General features: G+C 41.3%; 1 protein-coding gene across 8 annotated transcripts in view; it reads right to left on the reverse strand.

Annotated features, from left to right (window-relative positions):
* The window catches only part of adgrl3.1 (adhesion G protein-coupled receptor L3.1), an 87,255-nt gene that overhangs the window by 12,323 nt on the left and 58,552 nt on the right, over positions 1-16,380 (reverse strand). For all 8 annotated transcript variants that reach the window (XM_086295933.1, XM_086295925.1, XM_086295932.1 and 5 more), the window contains 7 exons: positions 15,768-15,890; positions 15,397-15,602; positions 12,557-12,733; positions 11,359-11,568; positions 7,723-7,943; positions 5,048-5,114; positions 3,896-3,987 (listed from right to left, as the gene is read on the reverse strand). In XM_086295933.1, coding sequence (XP_086152059.1) covers positions 3,896-3,987; positions 5,048-5,114; positions 7,723-7,943; positions 11,359-11,568; positions 12,557-12,733; positions 15,397-15,602; positions 15,768-15,890 — 1,096 coding nt within the window. The remainder of the gene's footprint in view (positions 1-3,895; positions 3,988-5,047; positions 5,115-7,722; positions 7,944-11,358; positions 11,569-12,556; positions 12,734-15,396; positions 15,603-15,767; positions 15,891-16,380) is intronic.

Consider the following 16,380-nt stretch of genomic DNA (forward strand, 5'->3'; position numbering starts at 1 on the left):
CAAACATGAGAAGTTTGTCTTTTCCCCCCGTGGTGAAAAAACTAATCAGTCAAGGCTGACGCATGAGGGACCATGAGACGATAGAGGGGTTAGAAAGGGTTCATTATGAGCCCCAACACTGTAGGAGTAGACTGGAGGAAACAGCGGGAGTTTTGCTTAAAAGAATTAAAGCCTTATAAAAGGGTTTAGAGGAGGCAGTGCGAGTGGATCTTTTCATTTAGATCCAATCTCCAGAGAGCGAGGAGAGGTTATAAGCGAGCTGACGTCAGCCACGGGTATCACGAAGAAAAGCATTCTTCACCGAGCACACTTTTCCCAAGCTGCAGCCAAACTTTCTCAGTCAAAGTATATGACAGGAGGTAAAAAATCATTTTCAGGCAGAAGTAGGTCCTGAAGTCTGTTAGCGCACTTGTGACTATAACAGTTTAATGGGAGTAGATTTGATAAAAGTTTTTAAGGCTGCAAACCTTCATTTCAAATAAAGGCTATGAAGAAGTGAGTCATAAAGGCCAAATGTCAGAGAAACTTGGTCATGCGGAGGCATGTGTATGCATCGTAAGTCCTTGTCTGAGAATGTGTGTGTGCGCGCACGTGTGTGTGCATGCGTGTGCGTGCGTGTGTGTGTGTGTGCGCGCGTGTCCACGTGAGTGTCTTCATCGGGCAGTAAGCAGAGGGACATTACGGCCATTATAAATGACATTTCCCACTAAAGGTCATAGATTTGTGTCTGCCAGAGCCGAGATGATAGCTGTTAATTTGATTGGCTGACTGGGCAGTGATCACCTCTAACACAAGTGATAGAGACAAAGAAAACCGGCAAGGAAAGAGAGAGCAGGAATGGAGATAGAGTGAAAAAAACGCAGCGGGAGAGATATTAGGAGAGTCATGAGGAAGGAAGACAGACAGAGGAGGAGAGTAAGTGAGTGAGACTAAGGTGATTGATTCGATGTTTCCCTCTGTGGCACCATTCAGGCGAGACAGAACCTCCAATAAAGCTCGTCTGACGACCCTCTTCAATAAAGGGTATGCTCATCTCTCTTTTCCATCCCACCATTTCACCTCTTCCTCCAGCGTTCCCTTGAGTCATGGTTTCTCTCTCAGCTCTGTTTCCATGAATTCACATCTCACCTTTATAATATTTCAATAGCACATTAGGTCTATAGGTCACAGGACCTCACAAATCACACACGAACAAGAAATCCATTTTACAAGACAGGTTCACGGTTAATTTAGGTGTGTGCATAGACTACAGGAAGACTCCACAGACACATGAATAACAAGCAAACCAAACAAAATGTCTCTAGGAAGACAACACTGATTGGAGAGTGGCCTTACCAGAGCCAATCCACAACAAAGATAACTTATGATGGCTTGGAGTTAGAGAGACAAAGAAAACAAAAGGAAGAAAAAAATAAGACAAAAAGAGCATGATGGTGATTAACGAATAAATGAACCACAATAAGACATGACTAATGAAGTGAAATAGATTAAAATCTAGACAGCCTTCAGTGTTCTCAGAAAGACTAAGGAAAGTCATTAAGAAGAGGGGGGAAAGATCCAAAGCATCGTGTTTTAAACGATTCTTTGATTTCCATCTTTCATCAGATTTTTTCTTATTAGAGTACTTTTTCCTGAACTGCACTAAAGCAAAGATCAGCTGGCTTCGCCTTTGCTTCTGAAACACTTCCTGCTTGAAGTCCTACTTAAAAACTGCCTCCATTGGCAGTAATATTTAAATCATATGAGAACCGAGTCATTTTTGGGATTTACATTATAAATTCTGAGCTCGGATACGCGTTGAACTCTGAGCCAAGGCATATTGTTTGAATTAGACTGAGCCTTTTTTGTCTTGAGCTGGACTCGAACAAGAAATGACACAATCCCGATTAGTTAGCTTGGTAGAAAGAGTTCCAGTATTTAATGGAAGTGAAGTCATATTTCAGTGGCACCCTCTAAGGGTCTCTTGAATAATAGGGACATGCCTGAGAATAATGATTTGAAGAATTTAGAGGGTAGCATCTCAAAATTATGTAAGATAAAGGTGAAAGGCGCTCCATGCGACAGGGTAGCATAAAAATGTAGAATTAATTGAATAGTTCGACTTTTTGGGAAATGTGCTCACTTTCTTGCAGAGATGAATGTGAAGATTGATGCCACTCTTGTGTTTGTGCAGCCATGATGAAGTCGGAGCCAGCAGCTAATGAGCTTAGTGTAAAAACAATACTCCTGGTTCTGTCCAAAGGTAACATTCTAATGCTCACTAATTAGCATGTTATAGCCTTTCGCTGACTCCATAAACAAAACAAACTGAAACCAACAATGCGATAAATTCAGAGATTGTGTCTCTCTTGCCTGAGAAATAGTATTGTACCTTACCTCCATAATTTGTGTTTATGCTTCCACTTATATATAAATGATACAAACAACAAAACATAAAGGCTTTAACTGAACTAAAGGTATCAACTTGTAGCTTTTGTTACCATTGGGCAGCGCCAGGCTTAGTGTTTCAACCCTATTCGAGTCTTATGTTAAGCTAAGCTAACCATCTGCAGCAAAAGTACTGCGCAAAAATTTAGAGTTATGCCTCATTTCTCTGTATTTTGCTAGGAAATAGGAAGAAGTTGAATAGTTGAAGTGATTTAATGAAACGTGTGCAAACACACATACAGTATAAAAGGCGAAAACGACGTTTGTACAAAGTGAAGTGAATATCCATTACGCCGACCTTTATTCTCTAACATAGCCTGAACTCTCTTATGCAAGTTTTAATTCTTTAATTAGTCTTCAGGAATAGTTCTCCAGACTTCTTGAATGACATTGAAGGCTCTTTGGATTTTGGCTCTTTTCTGTTCTCTGTCAAGATGATCACACACGGCTTCAATAACGTTGAGGTCCGGGCTCTGGGGAGGCCAATCCATCACTGACAGCATTCATTATGTTTTTCTCTATCCAGGTATACTTTTAATGCACTGCCAGTATCTTTGGGATCATTGTCATGGTGTAAACTGAAGCTGTTTCCTAACAGGAGTTTTCCAGATGGTGGATCAAAATCAGGTCATACTGTAGAAACACTGTTGTACTTTTCTGCGAACATCCTCAGAAAATATTGATAAAGATTAGAACAAAAAATGTGTAATTTTGATTCACCACACCTTAAGACCTGTTGCCACTGATTTTCAGGCCAGTTATTGTTTAATGTTTCAAATTTCTGCCTTTTCTCTGTTTCCTTTCCTTATGACTTGCTTCTTGAAAACTATCCTTGCACCGAAACCATTTCTGATAAAGCTTTAAATAATAAACGACGGATCAAATGAACAGCCAGGTGTATTTTTGACTTGACTTTACTATTTATTTGCTGTAGATAGTTTTTCTAGGCCTGCTACTTCTTTTGTTCTGCCCTTGTCCAGTTTCCTGTTTCATGACGCACTGCACACCATTGGAAGTCTTTGGGAATCATCTTGAGAATGCCAGTTCATTCCTTGAATTAGTCTGTTTATGCTCAAATGACTCATAAGTCAATGTTAAAAAAAAACTAAACATTTAACTGAAAATGGTCAGGTACAAGGACTGGATTAAAAATGAGTGCAAAAGCATTGGAAGACCTTTGGAAAGCTTGGAGAACTATTGCTCAAGACCCCTTAAAAATGCCGAGAAAGTTTGGATTCTTAAAATATAAAGAAAAAAGGGCAGTTTCACAATACTGTTGTGTCTTTTTCACAATAATGCTTATAGATTGTACTGTACAGACATCTGTCTTCTATTAGTCCTCCCTTTTGCAAAAAAAAAAAAAAAGCACAGTTCCCAAATGTCAAACTATTCCTTCTGCTTTATTCACACAAGCATGCATAATCACAAATCAGATGCACAAGTGTAGTAGCAGGATTGAAGAACTTACTTGATGTTGTCCAGACACCCAGAGTCTGGTTTGAGAATGGCCGTATGATGGAACATCTTATAAAGAGCGATGCCGAGGAAGATTACATTCAGCTGAAACACACAGACATAAAATCACACAAGGTAATTTTCTGCAGCAAGTAGCCTAATTAAAGACACAATGTCACCACAGCACTCACACAAAGAGTGATTCTTTATTTGCCTCTTCAACAGTAATTGGCTTAGGGACACCCTATCAGGCCCTCAATCAACAAGCCTTTATGTTCTCAAAATACAGCAGCTTGAACATCAGGGAAAATTTCAGCAGTTCGGGATCATTGTAACAATGGTAACCCAATTCTCATAGATGTGTTCTGTTCTATTGGAGTACTAATGCATAAAGAGGGTGGTTTAATAATGACTGTCTGAAGCGATACACTGGGTCTCAGAGGCTGTATACATTACCACTAGGTGTGGTGTCATAACAGTGCAGTCCCACCTGAACTGCTCCCCACATGTACATCCTGCAAGATCTGTGATAGCCTGCCTGACATTTCAAAAATGAGTACAGTGGATTGGTTCACAGGCTACTGGGAATACGTCTCATTGCTTTAAATGTCTTTGTATGTGTGTCTGCTTGATCATCAAACTCTATTCCTGTTGTAGTTTACTTGTTCGAGATAGGATGCCTGTTCCTGCTTCTCTGAACATTTTGATGACTGATGAAACATCAATCATTGGCATTGCTCAGACTTCCCGGGAGACTCTGTTCTCCAGTTTAATGTTCAATTTGGTGGCAAAGCAATAAAACAGCTAGATCAGGAGGAAAAACAGCACACAAATGAGTGCCTAATAGCAACATAACCTTGCTGAGTTTTTATCATAATCTGTGTGACGCACGGCGGCTTGCTCTCCATATCCCCTTCGAAGATTTCCAGGTTGCAGGAGTACGTGCCCGCCTGAGAGTTAATCCATGAATGGGAGTTATTAAGTTGACATATAGAGTTGCTTCCACTTTTACTTGCACTTCTGAGGAGCTCAGGCAAGCCTTGTAGGAGATTAACAAATACCTTAATGTGAGCCATCACTGCTGCACGAACATCTATAGATCTACCTACTCATAGATGAAGTGCTAAGTCAAGGGTGTGTGAGTATCCACGTGTGTCCATCTCACCATAATGATGAGTGTAGCAGGGCCTATGAAGCTCCAGATAAAGTAAGTATCCAATCGCAGCCAGCACCTAGAGACAGGGAGAGACGGAGACAGAGAGAGACGTCACGCACGAGGGACGCTGGGAAGAATAAAGGGGTTAAAAAAACATGTTCTTTAGATGGATGTAGGGTAGCAATCAGAGGATAGGACATGCATCACGGTTTCACACATATAATCACTGACAGGACGCAAGCTGGAGGAAAAAAAAGGAGCACATTATGACACGCAGTATATCAAATGCATCACGACAGAGCGAGGACAAAACAGAACTGGGGTGGATGTAAAAAGTGAAAGAGATGAAGAACAGGAAGAAAGGTGTTGCAAGATGGAGGAAAATAGCCTATACACACACCTCGAACATACATCACACACAGAGGGGGGAGACAGCGAGGGATAAGCACCTGTGATAAATAAAGCTTTACTTCTCCCTAAGGGCACAGATATATGACATGGCCACATCCTGCAGTCGCAAAAATATGACATGACTGTGTTCATTTGAATACTGAGTTATGGATGCAGACCTCATACGAGGCTATTTATGGAGTCTGCGGATGGCTGTGTTGAGGTTAAAGGAGAAAGGAGGGACACAAGTGCATGCACATTCAGTGTGTATATGCACACAAGCACACTTTCAGAAGACACGCATGAACATATAACCACAAACACACACACACACACATACAATCATTTTGGACCACAAGGTTAGGATTGGTTGTAAAAGATATACTGCTGTATGCAAAATTATATAACCCCAAAACACCTTGACTCATCAACTGCAGCAAGCAGGGGAAGGAGAAGAAGAAAAAAAGAGTGCCCTCCACTGAGGTCAGACCCAACTAGTTGCCGAAAAAGGTGCCAGAGAAAAACGGCTGGAGCAAAATGGCCAACTGATTCATGACCAGCTGCTTTTGAATTATTAATCTTTCAATTTCCACCACATTAGAGAACCCTCCATTATGGGTCCCTGACTGTGTCACAGTATCCTCCATTAGGGCTCCTTTGCTAACTCGTAGCCACCTTCATTACGGTACATGAATGAGACTCAGTGCCACTGGCTACTGTGAAGAAGAACAGTCTGTGTTATGTGACAAGGTGACACAGCAGGAATGGCAGATGATATTTTCAAAGGTTTTGTCTCAATGTGTTATGTCAAAAATGATACACAGTGTCATTTTCAAGCCTGGGCTGATAAATGGATCGTGTAAGTTCGTTTCTGCTTTTTAAAAATTTCCAATTTCATTTACTTTTCAGATCCACAAGGCCCATGGGGCACGAGGACATGACGAGCAAGAGCATTAATGGCCTGGATGCAACATTACAAAAGAAAATATTGAAAATATTATATTCATGCATTTATTTTTGGTTATGTGCACCTTTTACATATAAGCTCTGCTTCATTGTCCCAAAATATTTCACATCATTTTGCATTTAAAGTCACAGCAGTTGTCTCAGGTCCTTTACGACACTCTGTTTGTGATTATTCACCCAAAGCTTGGCACTGAGACTCTCATGTTTTAATGATCATCAGGCAATGAAATATTGATCTAAGTGGCATGAGGACTGGTGTGGCTTGATGGTTAAACACTGCTAAATTCAACCCTTCCCTCGTCTTTCAGAGCTGGTCGAGTAGAGTGTAGCTTGTGGAAAGCTGCAATGTCAGAACGACTAAAGGTCCCCAAATGACCAGCGACTGGGAGCATTTTAGAAGGTGAATCATTTATATCTATAACCACACGTCATTTTTCACCCTCAACACGGAGCGACTCATTTATAAGCAGCTGAGGGATGAAACACCTCTAAAGCTGTAGCCTTTCAGTGCAAAGTCCACATTGTTAGTGTTTAGTCTTATGATTTGAATGGAGAACAGGTTATGAACATGACTGTGCCTTATATATATTATATATGCAATATACATTTCATATGCATATGTACTTAATAATTAGAATGTTGGCCTCTTTTCAGAGTCAAAGCATGAATGAAGTGTGCAGGTGAAACTCTTACGTTCACTCTCTTTGAATCTGTAGTTTGTGTATTAAGCCTGTAATGAGATGCTGCCTGTCCTTTCTTGGATTCATCCTTTTTCTAGGGTTATACAAGTCAAGCATGCACAAATACGTTACCTTGTGCTTTTAATGTATGTGCTTTTAATGTATGTGCTCATCTTCCACTACTCTTCTCCAGAGAAGCTGGTTTTATTTTAATGCGCAAGCGTAAGCCAGTGTGGATGTGTGAACATCCTGACACACAACTCCATCTTTTCCTATCCCATCCCTCCATTCTCACACTTAAAGCAGTTTTTTTTCTCCCTCGGCATACTCCACTGTACACCCCCTCCTTCTGCCCCGCCTGTTAAATCCTTCCATATTCACACATTGTTGCTGCCATGCTCATGCAGGCACTCTGTGGTGCATCCTCCCCCTGCGTGTCCCCAATACTTCTCTACCACTCTCCATCCTTCTTTGCCTCTCTCTCTCCACTCGTTCTCTCTGTATTGACTCTTCAGAAGTGCCACAGCTTGTTGAGTCCACTGTGGCAAACGCAGCCAAAATGACAGCAGGCACTCCAGCCTCCCTCCCTTTCCCTCCCTTGCCCCGTCATCCATCCTTCCTTCACGCATTCTTCAGCAGCATCCTTACACTCGGTCGGTGCCGTAGCTCCTATAGTCCACAGCAGCGGAGACGGCCACTATGACAGCAGGTACTCCATATCCTGCCAGGTAGAAGTACTTAGTCCTGGAGTGTTCGCTCTCAAACACCTCTACCAGCATGATGTAGAGCTGTACCCCTTCCAGGAACATCCAGGTGAACGCTGCCAAGAAGAAGAAATGGAGCAGGGCCGCAAAGACTGCGCAGACAATCTGGTGAGGCAAATAAAGGATTGAGAGGGTTTAAAAATACAGTAACATTAAACTCAGGAAATATTTATTGTGCTGGACACTTGCACTGATGAGGCAGAAAAATAAAGATGCAAACAGTACAGGCAGTAAGGGTATGAGTCAGATTTAGAAAGCATCATATTCAGTTAAGGAAGAAAACGTAAGTGATTAAATATTGGACAGCCACTGCTTGAACAGGTAAGGCAGGGGATAGAATAAGGCAACGTGAAATAGAAGTCACAATCATAGTGTACTATGACAGAAATTTCAGGTGGCAGAATGACAAAAAAAGTAAAAAATCACTTCAAAATAGCAATATTATTGGAGACCCCCCCTCGCACTTCACTCACAGTCTACAATCTACAAGTCGTCCAGGAAGATAAATGAGAAAATATAAGTGACATGTTAGCGCCGCAGCCCGTGCTGATTGACCACATTTCAAAGAGATGTAGCGAAGCACTTTCAAAGGGGGCTGACAATGAGTTGTTGAGGAGGGCGAATTACTTGCCAGCGCTGTTGAAAATACAGTATGATTTTTGTCAATGCCAAAGATGAACAAAATAAGTGGAACTGCTGCAAAAATGACTCAGCATCTTGGTTTGAAAGAGACAAATGAAAAATCACATAAAAGTTGACAGATTTCGGAGCTTGAAAAAGAAAAAAAAGCTGTGAAAACATACAGCTTTTTTACGCTTTTACCAATGCAGAACTAAATGTTTTACATACGATAAACACTGTGCTTGTTAACATACTTCCTAGAGAATTGCAATTATCAAACACAAAACACAAATTAGAACGTTTTGCACCTACCAGAACTAACCCTGCGTTTTATACACTGAAAGTGAGTAAATCTATTTTAAATGACGTGCCAGTGAACAGTGACGGACGAAAGACATGTAAGTCTTAGAGTGATAGATGAAAACCCTGCGAGAGACTCTGCTCATTCCAAAGAAGAGAAGAAAAAAACACAGAGGTGCAAAGAATGTGAATAAAAAAACAAAAGCCAGGGATCAAACCTAAAAAGACATTAATAATTTTGGCAATTCGATGGCAAAGAAAGAGTGTTGATTAAGAAAAAGAAAGGTGCAAAACGAATGAGCGCTGAAACTTGGTCAATCATGCCAATGTTCTAATCTAAAGAGTCACTCCTAAATCACTCAGTGGAAGCGCTAACAGACAGACTTTTATAATAGAGGAGTTTGCAACGAGAGACAATTACCTAATGTCTGAGAGACAATGAGTTTAGGGGGTGAGGGAGTCACTCATTTCCATTTCTGATGATCGCAGAGTGTAGCTTTCACAGGCAAAGGCGCACACATGCATGCACACACAGGTAGAAAAAAAAAGTGGCTGCTTATGCAAAGTCATTTAGTTTTCCTGCTGGAATTACTGGATTAACCGGCTTCGAGCTAAGTGATGCTGAAGATGTTAATGGAGGTCACGAATAGTCACCGGTAATTAACGGGAGAACAACACGCAAATACAGCAGCACACATACATGCAAAAAAAAAAACCCACAAAAACAAAACAACATGATCCCTCCCACGCAAACACACAGACAAAGAGAAACGCACAAGCGCCACGATCAAAACGCGCTCTCCATCCAATTTGCTTTGTCTCTTCATTTACAGTGAGAAGGTTTTCTCACTGAAAGCTCAGCAGGATGCAAATGCTTCAAGGTGTTCTGAGGCTTCTTGTATACTATGGGGGAGGTAAAGGATACAGCCTTGAGCCTTAACTTACAGAGAGAAGTGGTGAAAAAGCTCGTCCTTTCCTGTGTGTTGATTATTATTTAGGTGTCCTTGTGCAGAGATAATAAAGGCGAGAATCTCCTCTCAGAATCTGTCCCATAAGATTTGTGTGCAAAACGCTTGTACCCAAGTGAGGTTTAAAGTTCTAATCCATGACTGGCGTACTGAATGCGGACCATATGGATTATACATCTTGGGCTATGACTGGAATGCACACCATGTGGATCCCCCACTGTTGAGCCAAAAAACTGCACTGCACTGAATTCCTTCAGGGATAGAGTTTGATTGGTTGCTTAAGTGATACGCAAAGAAAATGCTTCGCAAATTGTGTCTCATGATTTTAAAAAGCCTCCACGCTCTCGAGGGAAGGGCTATTTGTTCTGAGTGTCACAAGGACTTGTGCAGTTAATGATGCATTTGTTGTTCTGAAAACGCACATTTCTATTCCACATGCAGAAAAACACAATGATGTTGCAAATGACACTACATTTGACAAACGTACCACTGCGACCAATTAGGCTAGAGCTACCATTACGCCTGTGGAGAGTAGAACCATTCTTAAAATAGTATATAGAGCATATTCAATAAGTTAGCACTTTTGCCCACAAAGATGTGACTTCATGAAAAACTTCTATATAAATGTTTACCTGGATCGCAGGAATCTGTTTAAAATAATTCCCAGCTTTGCTCTAGATGTTTCACTTGGACTAGTCTGTCTCTGAGCCTGGTCGAGAGCAGATAACTGCTAACTAGTCAGTAATGCTTAGGTTTAATCTTACTAAACACATCTATAATAATGAGATAATTAGTAATAACTAAAATTATAATATATTCTATCTTATATTGTACATAAATTCTGCTTCACTCAGTCTCAGGGGTATTTGACAAATACGAATTGCCTACTTATAAGGAGGGAAAATAAAGAAAATACATAACACCACTTGACCAGAACTTTCAGTGTCAAGAGTAATTTTTTCAAAATAGCCATCTTTAATGGTCTTTATTTTACCTTGCTTTTGTACAAGGTAACTCTACTGTTGGGTACTGATGTATACAGACTGAGGTCACAGCTGAAATCCAACCGCACTGAGGTGTTAATCGAAAGCAGTCTGAACTCATATTCACAAATCGGCCTCATATGAGCTGCATAAGGTTTAACGCATTATATGGCAGATCTTTGTGGGCGCTCTTTGCATTGTAAATCATGGCTGACTATGAATGGATTGCAAAGCAGGCAAATTAGGTTCTTTTTACATACGCACAAGTACGTACATGATTTTGATGATGGGATTACTTAACATGTTGAAGAAAAAATAAATACATTTAATTTTGCAAATTCTATTACATAGAATAGTAAGAATATTGTTTTGTTTCACAATCACTATGAGAAACGACGGCTTTGATTTATTCCAAAGATCACTGTTACTGTACAACATCTCCTGTTTTATTCAGTAGTAGCACAAGTGTGGTAAACCACTGACACAAAGTTAATAAACAGTCTGATGATTTGTGGTATTGGTCAGTGGATAGTTATGCCAACATGTGCCGTGGACTTGTCTGAATTTATGGTCAAAGTAATGTTCTTCCATACGCCGCGTATACTGCACACACTCGCATAAGCTCACACAGGGGAACAGGACCCTCACCGGCTGGTCGGCTTTGTTGATCCCATACAGAAACAGAGACTCAGCGATGAAGAGGCTGATGCAGAGGTTCTTGTGAATGGTGTTGCGATCGCTCTGAAGCCCTCTGAAGAAGCAGAAGGTGAAGATGCAGATAAGCAGGCAAACCAGTGACAACAGGATGCCCACCCACGTGATGACATCCAGGAGCACGTCGTGCATGCTGCCTGTTTTCTGTGAAATGTGCAAACAGAGAGACAAGTTTAAGTTGGTAATTCAATAATAACAATGTAATTTACAGCTACTATAGCTATGCATAGCCTTGGTATGCTAACATCATACATGAGTCATACTGTTGTAAGGTGAAACAAACTGTAGGAGCAGACAGTTAAATCCCCTCCCCCCCCAACCCCTGGCTTATGTGAGTCTGGTTGTGTGTCGTTGAGCGTTCAGGGCCACAGCGTTACGCTGTGTTGCACAGGTGTGCTGGCTCTATCCATCAGTGTCCTGCAAGCTGGCAGGTAGAGCAATGTTCAACCTAGCACTGTTGTGATGGATCTACTGCTCAGACCCTCACACTGCGTTCACACAGAGCAGCCGAGCTGGCTCTGACCATGACCCCTTTGGAAGTAACACACATCCTAGCCCACGGGGAGGGAATAGGTGTCGCGCAATATCCAGAGTTACAAGGGCTGATTTGTGTAAAGAAACTTGGTCTTAACATAACAAAAGAGAGAGAGAGACAAAAAGTACTTATCCCACACATGGCGGGAGAATAATGCTTTTATTAACCACCCACTAAGGCTCATGGATATCTAAAAAAACCCAAAACAAAACCAAAATCTGAAAACAAAAACATGTTTTCACTGTCTGATCAGTCAAGCATCACTTTTAGAATGAAAATAAGACCTGAAGCTTATTTTTGTATCTGCTTTAGTAATCCAGAACTCTGAGATGTTTGAAGTACATTTTCCCCCTCAAATCAATGTCATCATGCAGCTTGACAAATCAATTGTAAAGATTTTCCCTGCCAACGTGGTTATTCAGACTCCAAAGATTCATAATTTACTTTTCAGATGTTGTGGTCTTTCTCTCTTCTTTTCTTCCTCTCCTTCTATTTTCAGAATATGTTGACCAACCACTGCGAATCAAATAATAAATAACTGACCCATAGATATTGCCCACCCCCTTCTGGCATGCACAAGCAGAGAAAAATGCCTACCTTGACCTCCACGTGGGCCATGAGCACTGCAAAGCTGGTAAGGTGGGTGCAGGAGCAGCTGGTGTGTGTACGATTGGTGGCCAGCAGACGACAGTCCTGCGTAGACCAGAATCCCGTCATGGTGCGCTTGGAGTAGCTCCAGAATGAACAGTTGGGATTGAAATTCTTTTCTGAATGCTGGAAGATGAGAGAGAGAGAAAGAGAGGCAGAGTGTGATTGAGAGAAACCCAGACAGACAGGAAGGAACTGAGAGACAAAAAAGCAGGAGGGTTGGGAGAACACGGGGACGCAGAATAGATACTCGGTCATGGGTAGGTGGGAGGCAGAAAGCATGGAGTGGTCGGTGAGCCAAAAAAAGTGAGAAACTGGTAGGAGGAATTGGTGGAAAAAGGATGTAGAGGAAGAAACACAGAGACAGAGTCAAATACACACAGCAACAAAACAACAAACAGAAGGGACTGAATGTGAGATTGCAGCAACAAATAAACATAGAGGCATGAGAGGAGGTGACAGAGCTGCGTCCATGCTTGTTGTGTGAGATTCTGGAGTGTAGGAGCTGTTTGTGTTGTGTAAACTGATGAAGCTGTGTGCGTTGGGTTGGTAAAGCTACTTTCAAAAAGAGCAAGAGAAACAGTGAGGATTTTTGTTTTTTACTGCCAAACACAAAATAAAACCGTGTTACTGACCACCCTAATTCATACTTATGAAATTCTTATAAAGTTATGTGGAATTCAGTCTGCAGTAATTGCTAATGTTATGATTTGGTCATTTGGGGCAAGTCAACGCGAGTCGAGCCAAGTTAGTACACAAGTGATCAAAAATGGCTGCAAGACATTTTGATGTTTGAACATCATCCCGCAATGACACAGAAACAACGTTTTAATATTTGAGCCTTTCCAGGGTTTCTATACATCATGTTTTTGTCTGAATCAGGCCCCAGTTTCATGCCTTATGTCTTTTGCTCTGGTTACTACTACTATTACTGCTACTATATACTGTCATTAAATGCAGGAAGTTTGGACCCAAATGCATACTGCAGAGGTGAACTAGAGGTTAATAAAAAACTAGCCTTTATTCAAACTATTTTAGTCATATAGTCAGGGCTGGATCAGCTAACCCTGAGTCACAGACCCAGGAACATGCAATATGCAATGATTTAATACGGAAGTCTGAAAACAACAAGTTTTCTTCAGTTCTTTTTAGACTTCCCTCACTTTCTGTGGAATTATGCACTAAACTAAACTAAAGTACCGAACTAGATCTCTTTTTGGCTTCATAAGTGCCATAACTCTTTGTTTTGTCTACAGATTCAACGAGGAGCTGGTACATTACTCTGAGATTTTGGTCCATGCTGACATCACAGCATCATCCAGTCGCTGCGGATTTGTCATCTGCACATCCATTATTCAAAGCTCTGAAAGGCGCTGGAGTAAAATCTGGTGATTGTGGATTGTTGTGTTCAAGAAATTAGTTTGAGGTGATTTGAGTTTTGTAACAAAGCGTGTTATCTTGCTGGAAGCAGTGATCAGAAGATGAGTACACTGTGGTCATGAAGGGATGGATGTAGTCAGCAACAATACTCAGTTAGGCTGTGGCATTTAAAATGATGCTCAACTGGAGCTAAGGGGGGCTAAAGTGTGCAAGAAATGATCCCCCACACAATTACATCACCGCTAGCCTGAACTGCTGATACAAGGCAGGATGCATTTTATGTTGCTTACACCAACCCATACTATCTAAATGTACTGGCAGAAATTGACATTTGGCAATATTTTCACAGTGTTCTCTTATCCAATTTTGCCTGAGCCTGTGTTTTTGTGTTCTCAGCTGACAGGTGTGGTGTTCTTCTGTTGCTGTAGCAGCAGGACATTTTCACCCAGAGAATTGCTGCTTACTGGATATTTTCTCCTTTTTGGACCTTTGTCTGTGAACTCTAGTGATGGCTATGTGGAGAAATCCCAGTAGATCAGCAGTTTCTGAAATTCTCAGAAGCCCGCCTGGCACCAACAGCCGTGCCACGTTCAACGTCTAAGTCACTTTTCTTCTGCTCCATTCTGATGTTCAGTTTGAACCGCAGCAGACCGGCTTGATCAAACCATGTAACCGGCTCATTAGATATTTGCGTTAATGAGCAGCTAGACAAGTGGTCCTGATAAAGCATCCAGGGAATATTTTTGATTCCTCTTTTAAAGCCTAACCTGCACATATCCATTTTATACTCTTGTTACCTGTACCTTTCAGCAAGTATGTTGTTGACCTCACCTACTTGCTGAGTGGCTGTTGTTCCTCATTGCTCATCTTTTCACTCTTCACTTTCCTCTTACCCCAACTGATAAAGGCAGACAGCCGCCCACCCTAAGTCTGGTTCTGTCGCAGGTTTCTTCCTGCTAAAAATATTTCTTTTTTTCCTCCCATATTGGAGAACTGCAGGGTCTCTCTGCAAATATTGTCAGTCTCGACCTTAAAATGACCTTTAAATGACGTATGATTTGGCATTACATGAATAAAGTAGAATTGACTGGAAATAAATCTTTTCTTTTTTTTTAATTGCTTAAGTCTGTAGGTTGAAGCAAACATTACTCAAATCGGAGTAAGTAGTCAATTTTCCGGTAAGTGTTTCCAGCTGTGGTCAGTCAGAATTTACAGCACCAGAACACTATACATGCGAAGCTTTGATGGCGTAAACTACATTTCTCATATTGTTTCCTATAAAGCAACACTTTTTGGCACAACAGTGGATTTCTATGGAACAGAGGAATTAAGATTTTAAACTTCTGGCTACAAACCTTCAATTTCTAGCTGCTTTTGGTCTTTTGTGAAATCTTTTTTTTTTAACTCACCTGTAGATGTTTGACAGTGAAGACCACAGGCTCTGACAGGTAAACCTTATTGCTGTCCTTGTTAATGGATGCGGTGATGACCGGGGAGTTGACGATAACAGAGTAATTAGGATAGATGGCATCGCTGCTCAGTCTGACGCTGGCGTTCTCCGTGGAGAGGTAGGAGCCCAAGTTCTTGTACATGACAAACACCATCCTGATCTCACCTGTACGAAAGGGACACGAATAGTGCACTCGATAATTGTTGTAAAGCAATGATGACAGAAATTTGACACTTCAAGTGGGTGAGAAAAGAAGATTGAGAGGCACAGAGAGACAGAGATCACAGTGAGAGTAAGTGCAAGGAGGAAAACATGCGATTTCTCTGCTACCATTTCTGCCATGCTGTTTCAGAGTGCTGGCTGACAGCTGGATGGAGTTTCCGTGTTGTTCCGACTGAGGGAATGTCAGGTCTGCGAGGTTCCCATCCGTGCTCAGCCTGGCTACTTCCAGCACTGAAATACGTACACACAAGCACACATGCACACAAAACACGCACGCCCTAATGGTAAGTTATAGCATAGCGCATTACATCAGATTTGTTTTGCAGACTCTTGTAATAACCATGTTTTCTCACTAAGTGCTTCACAGCACAGCACTGGCATGAGTCCCGAAACAGTTTCAAGCTTCTCCTAAACATATCAAAGTGAAATAATGTACATTTTTTCCCCTGCTAAAATAGGTAACAATGTCTCCAGGCAACTGCTCCAGCACTTTGAGGTAGATTATCCGGCCTCCTCTGTATTGTAGGAATTATTTCAGCGTCCAGGTTCGTTAGCACATTCCTGATTACAGCTGTGTAATGTATTAGATAAAGTTTCTAATTAAGAACTAATTATACCTTTGGTGTGTTGCTATCTTGTGTTTCTGAGCAAATTGGTGATTTAGACTGATGCTTTCATGGTAAAAGAAAAAAAAAAGTCCTACCTCTCTGATCAAATAAAC

The sequence above is a fragment of the Aulonocara sp. 'chitande type north' Nkhata Bay genome, linkage group LG6, assembly GCF_057382095.1.
Source record: "Aulonocara sp. 'chitande type north' Nkhata Bay isolate Kocher_YH1m ecotype deep benthic linkage group LG6, A_spYH_male_GT1.1, whole genome shotgun sequence".
NCBI lineage: Eukaryota > Metazoa > Chordata > Actinopteri > Cichliformes > Cichlidae > Aulonocara > Aulonocara sp. 'chitande type north' Nkhata Bay.